This window comes from Notothenia coriiceps, unplaced genomic scaffold, assembly GCF_000735185.1.
Source record: "Notothenia coriiceps isolate Sejong01 unplaced genomic scaffold, NC01 NC01_scaffold00007638, whole genome shotgun sequence".
In the NCBI taxonomy this organism is placed as follows: Eukaryota; Metazoa; Chordata; class Actinopteri; order Perciformes; family Nototheniidae; genus Notothenia; species Notothenia coriiceps.
This window is the reverse complement of record NW_011340339.1, coordinates 1,228-7,576: the sequence shown is the minus strand read 5'-3', so window position 1 is coordinate 7,576 and position 6,349 is coordinate 1,228. Positions and strand designations below refer to the sequence as shown.

General features: G+C 41.9%; 1 protein-coding gene across 1 annotated transcript; it reads left to right on the top strand.

Moving 5' to 3' along the window:
* The first annotated feature begins 975 nt into the window (after positions 1 to 975).
* LOC104944194 (otolin-1) lies at positions 976 to 6,105 on the top strand. The gene is made up of 3 exons (XM_010769700.1): positions 976 to 1,058; positions 1,463 to 1,543; positions 2,083 to 6,105. Exons 1-3 carry the CDS (start codon positions 1,007 to 1,009, stop codon positions 3,015 to 3,017), a joined length of 1,068 nt encoding a protein of 355 aa, XP_010768002.1. The 5' UTR covers positions 976 to 1,006; the 3' UTR covers positions 3,018 to 6,105.
* The last annotated feature ends 244 nt before the right edge of the window (positions 6,106 to 6,349 follow it).

The following is a 6,349-nucleotide window of genomic DNA, read 5'->3' as shown; positions in this document are numbered from 1 at the left end:
TGAAACATGCACTTGTCAAGTTTCACAGCAAATATGGCAGTAGCCATCGATCATCTTACATTACATTACATTGCATTTAGCTGACGCTTTTATCCAAAGCGACTTACGATAAGTATGTTTGAATAACAGGATGCATCCGAGGCTGCATGTGTTTCAGAGACATCAGAGGCCTGTACTACGAAGCAGGATTTTCGCTTAGCCGGCTAACTTCAGGGAAAACTCGGGGTTTCCGGTCCTACGAAGCTGGTTCTCTTTTTAGCAGGCTAGATCTCCATGGTAACTTATGCTGATGCGGCTAACCTGCCCCGGAGCAGGTTAGGTTGCAGGCTAAGAGCTCAACTCAGTGAAAGCACTGCCTGCTGACCAATCAGAGCTCAGTGTGCGGAGTTTAAAGCGATCAAGTCATATTACAGGAGAAAGGAAATACAGAAAAGCTGCCGTTGCAGGAAAGACGGCCGGCAAAAATCACCGACTGTGTGAACGTGAACATTAATAGAATATCACCTCCCATCTTCAGAGCAATCTGACTATTATAACATTAGCGTTAAGAAAGCTTACTTAAATATCTGCCACAACATAAGTAACCGGATCAGAGTAACATTAAGTACAGTCCGCGGCATATCACATCATAATGTATCATATATCTCCTTATCTGAGTCAGCTGAGCCGTATGGCCGTGCAACACTCACAGTGTCACATACTGTATGCAGAAGGATTATTTTAAGCAACACATTAAGTTGAGGAAACACTCGAGTCAAATGTAATGAAAGTCAGATGGTGTCTTAGACGGGGCAGTGATATCATAAACCTGTTAATGTACGCATTCAAACACTTGTTCTGTTACCAGCTGTATTCACCTTGCAGGTGCAGCTATGTGGCTTTGATCCTGGATAAAGTGTTTAAGTCATGGATGTTTAAAGTTTAACTTCTTCATATGTCTAATATTAAAATGAATACCTGTGTGTGATCCCTGTCAGGAACTCCTGGGAGTGCCGGGGTGAGAGGGATGACGGGCTTCTCCGGGCCGCGAGGATTCACCGGCGTTCAAGGGATCAAGGGTGAGTTCAAGACTTCACTTCAAACACACCGGCCTCAGGCGTGTTGTTAGCATGTACAGCTACATGCTAGCTCTGACTCGTCACAATCCCTGTGTTCCCTCCGGGTTAAAATATAAAATCATCTGCAACATGCTGGTTACACATTAGTGCAAAAGTAAATATAAAGCTTGATAATAAAATAAGATAATTGGACTCCATGTTTACACATTTTTATCTTTGATTTTATCTTGAATTGTATTAATCTTGTTCTGTTCTGTCCTGTTTTTCATCCTTACCCTGTTGCTGTTAAACTACTGAGCTTATCTTATAGTGACATCACTATGGAACAGGGAAGGATGCAGGTCAGCTCGTCTTGCCTGTGATTTGTTTTGTAATATTTGTTCTGTCTTTGTCTGCGGTTTCAGGTCAGAAGGGAGACCTGGGGGAGAAGGGTCAGAGTGGCGGCACCGGACTCTCCGGGATGAAAGGCTCACGAGGCTACAAAGGTCTGCAGAGATCACTGTACAGATTATGCTAAATGGAAGTCATGACTCGACTGAAATAAAATATAACTGTTTTATGATCTGACACTGCAATACGAAACCATGTCGGGTTTACAAACAGGGGCTCGAGAACCTTCAGATCTACAGGTTCATTGACTATAGAGTCATCCGGACAGAGGTTAGACAGCTAATGTTATGCTAACAAAACAGCGTAATTAATCTTCCAGTACATGAACATATACTGGGAGTAGATGACGTCACATTCCCATTTTGCTATAGCTAAACTGGCTGGGTTCACAAAGACATTTCTAATTGTAATTAATATTAGGGCTGCACATTATTCTATATTTGTGTTGTGTAGCTGCAGAGAGGTCTATATATATATACAGTATATACTCAATTACATCATGTTAATGTACATTTTGTTTCATGATCATACCATCTTCCATATTCCATATTTCGCAAATCATATCTTAATTGCAATTAGTTATTTGCCCCCTAATAGAGCAGCCCTAATGCATGTGTCCTTATTGTGTCTCTAGGAGACAAAGGGGACTTCGGATCTGAAGGCCCCCCAGGACCCCTGGGACCTCAGGGAGAAGACGGTATTTGTCCCGCATCCTGTGAAAGTGTGCCAGGTCCGCCGGGTCTACAAGGCTCCGCAGGACCAGCCGGAGCTCGAGGTCTTCCTGGGGTTCAGGGACCAATGGGACAGAAAGGTATGAAGGGCCCTAAGGGGGACCTGGGAACCCCTGGAAACCCCGGCATGGACGGCCTGAAGGGGGACCAAGGTGAGCAGGGGATGTGTAACTGCACCGATGGGATAAACGGCACAAATGGACTTCCAGGAGATCAAGGGTTCAATGGGGATAAAGGGGACGATGGTGCCCAGGGTGACAAAGGCTCCATGGGGCTTAAGGGCAACAAGGGTGACCTGGGTGTGAGGGGGGTCCCCGGGCCATGCTCAACGCCCATTAAATCTTCATTCTCCGCCGCTCTGGACAGCCCCTATCCTGCTCCAAACTGGCCCATTGCTTTCAATCGAGTCATCCTCAACCTGCAGGGCCACTTCAACCCAGAGATGGGAATGTACACGGCGCCCGTCAACGGCACCTTTGTCTTCAGCTTCAGCTTGGCCGTCTCCGGGAAGCCCGTTGTTGTCGGCTTGTACAAAAACTTCGATCGCATGGCAATGGCGACTGAAGTGAACAACCTGTCCTCCGCCACGATGACCGTCGTCTTGCACCTCGTGTTGGGGAACAAAGTGTGGCTGCAGGTGAAGGACGACAACTTCAACGGCGTGATAGCCGGCGATGATTACATCAGCATTTTTTCTGGGTTTCTGCTGTACCCTGACTCCTGCGAAATGACCATGTTTGGTCGAGAAGGACCAGGTTCTCAAATTATTCCCCCTGAAATGTATGAGGGCAAATTCACCTGGAATAGTTCCTCGCAAGCCACCACGCCTCAACCATAGTCAGTCAGTCGCGGGTAGATGACGCCTCAAGCCAATCAAAACCAATGCATGTTTTAAAGGAGGGGTATTTTGTCACATTATCTACAAAAATAAAACGGTTTTATGATCTGACGCTGCAATAGGATTGAGAATCACGGTGCATTCTCGGCCATTTTGTGAGGGGAGCGTCTATAGCGAGAGAATTCAATATATATCAGCGTTTTCCGCTCATCTGTCAGTGGTTTTGCATCAGAAATGAATAAAGTATGTGTGAAATATAAATACCCTAACACAGAGAAGCTCAGTGCAGGACGTTATTTCAAAAATAAAGGTAATTAATTATGTGTCCGTATGAGTTAAGAGAAGAACGATCACTGTTACTGATGTCGGTCCTCTCTGGTGTTTGGAGTTAGTGTATACACCTGACGCTCATTTAAAAATATTTAGAGGCCCATGTCAATTTTACGAACGTTAGAGCTTTTTGATCTACAGGTTTAATGACTATGCAATAATCCGGTAAAACAGATAAAAACCTGGGGGTGCAAATAAGATCGCAGTTATCCAATTGTATCCATTACAGATTAAAATCGAATCCTCTTAGCGCTGACCATTTTGGTTTTCAGGTGAAACATCTCAACAGCTATTGGATGGACTTCCATAACTTAACTTTTAACCCGCACCATTACACTTTCCCACCTCGTAGCCCAAAATAATCAAATTGTACACAGCATTACCGGTGGTAAATAGCCCCTTAAACTAACCCTAGCCATATTTCAATAACCTAACCCTAATTCAATAACTTAACCCTAATTCAGTAACCTAACCCTAATTCAATAACCTAACCCTAATTCAATAACCTAACCCTAATTCAGTAACCTAACCCTAATTCAGTAACCTAACCCTAATTCAAAAACCTAACCCTAATTCAGTAACCTAACCCTAATTGAATAACCTAACCCTAATTCATTAACCTAACCCTAATTCAATAACCTAACCCTAATTCAGTAACCTAACCCTAATTCAATAACCTAACCCTAATTCAGTAACCTAACCCTAATTCAATAACCTAACCCTAATTCAGTAACCTAACCCTAATTCAGTAACCTAACCCTAGCTATCACCCAGAACAGGTCCCATATGGACGCCCTCTTCGTAGCACGAGATATTCCAATTTTAATCAACATTCTCAGTGGTACGTTTCACATAACTGTATTATGTTAGTTGAAAGCAAAAATATGAAGTTGAACCTCTTTTAACTTAATAGTATTTCTTTCATCTAACCTAATACCGTTGTGAAATGTGTTGATATAATATTTGGTTAAAGTCAACGTTTCAGTTTCTTCAGTTTATCACGTGGTTTAGTAAACTCATAACAGACGGTATTGTGTTGGAGTCTTGGAAAACGAATAACAAATTGAGGAAACAATAAAATAAAATAATTTTTGTTTAAATGCGATTCATTAAGGGGAAATACCCCTCCTTTAAAAGTGGAGATATATTCAGTCTCATGATTCAACACTCACTGAAATAGCAAAATGCACAAATGCTTTTTTGTAATTACTTTAATGAACGGTTAGACCGCTGAGCTGTAGAGGTTCAGAAATAATTAAATGTTTTTAAAGCACTACGAATCCTCTGAGTAAATGTTTTGTAATCCTTGAGTTCAGCGACCTGCAGTTTAGTTTTAGACCCTTAATACTTTCTACCTTTTTAAATGTTGATGATGCGTAACGTTTGATAAAAGTTAATTATTTTAAATTACAAGCAAGGCGGCTGCTTGGATCACAAGCCCTGCAACAACTTCGTCATTTTATTTCAGACAAAAGCAACAGAGTCGAGTTTGAGCAGAGTCACTTCATTCAGTGACGATGGAAAGAAGATCAAACTATGTATAAATATTGAGATTGGCTGATTTGTCTTTAAATGTGCACTGCAAGAAATCACTTGACAGCACAAAGAGGATTAGGACCATCTTCAAAACAGGCCAAGCTGCATCTTCCTTTTAGAAATTGTTATTTGGAAGAGGCAGAAAAGCTTCAAGCCGTTTCTCGCAGATTAGTGCATCTTCCTCAGTGAAGGTAGGGAGCACAATGGTGGGTTTAATAAAGTGGAGCAGGAGGGATGACGTGTTTTGGTTCGAAATGTCTTCAGCTCGTTTTAATCACAGAGCTTATTTCAGGCTTCGAACCAAAGACAACAAAAAACATCGGCTGAACCTGAAACTGCTGACTCATTTCCGGGTTTTAGGACTCATTCCCGCACCTCTCTATTCCTCTGCAGTCAAAAGGGATCGGTTTGTATCCAGACTTGATACATGAGAGGCAAACTGAAGGCAGGTCTGATGCAGGAAATTGGTCATGTCATTATATTTGAGCCACATTGGAGCTGACTCTGTTAGCTGGCTGGGTTCATAGATATACTAATGTGAGATCTGCAGTTCAAATACAACCCTTGCCGTTCTTTTGTCTCACTCAAGTTTTTTAATTCAAATATTTTGGTTTAGCGAAAGAAGATGTGATTTGTATTGAAAATAAATCTGCCAAAGAGAGAGAGAGATTGGAAAGGGAAATGCCGTTGTTTGATTGAAAATATAAATATGTGAAACATCACCGTGCAAAAGTCAAGTCAAAATCAGAAAGAGGCTTGAGGGAAGGCGCTGTGAAGGAAACCAGATGGTGGAGGTCCTGGTCAGACAACCATGTGTTTGTTTATTAACTGCACCAAATAAAAAGTCATCAAGTTTGAGGGTGGGTTCAAAAATGTTGTTTCATAAAAATAAACATTAAAACTGAATTCATTTTTTAAGAAGATGAAATTGTCTTTAATATTTTAGATAACAGATATTCAGCGTGACTCAACAGGGAAGAAGGGGTCATGAGTTCTTTACGAAATCACTTTTAAAACCTTGTGGTGAATTGGAAAAAACAAGTATGTCGATTTCTGGACTTTTTGGACGACACAGAGGTGAACACAATGTGTCGTAAGGATGAATGAAAGCTCCCCTGAAGCGCTGACTGAGGCGTCCTGAGCGATAACGCAGATGTGGGTAAGATGCTGGGATCTGTGCATTGTGGTTTTTGTCTGAAATTAAAAGTTTACTTTCTCCTGAGGCTTGCTTTTGTCTTTTTTCAGAAACAGATAACATTTAAAAAACTCTCAAACCAAGAGACAAAACTAAAGTCTTGTGTTCATTTAAATATATTGTCCGTGTCAAAGTCTGCAGAGATGGCAGTTTGTTCTGACATGGGTACCACGTGACGTCTCTGCTTAGAGATGTCCCGCCCCTCAGCCTATCACGTACGACGTGTTCGAGCGCTAGCCAATAGGAGCACGAGTGTTCCGTATTGATGTCA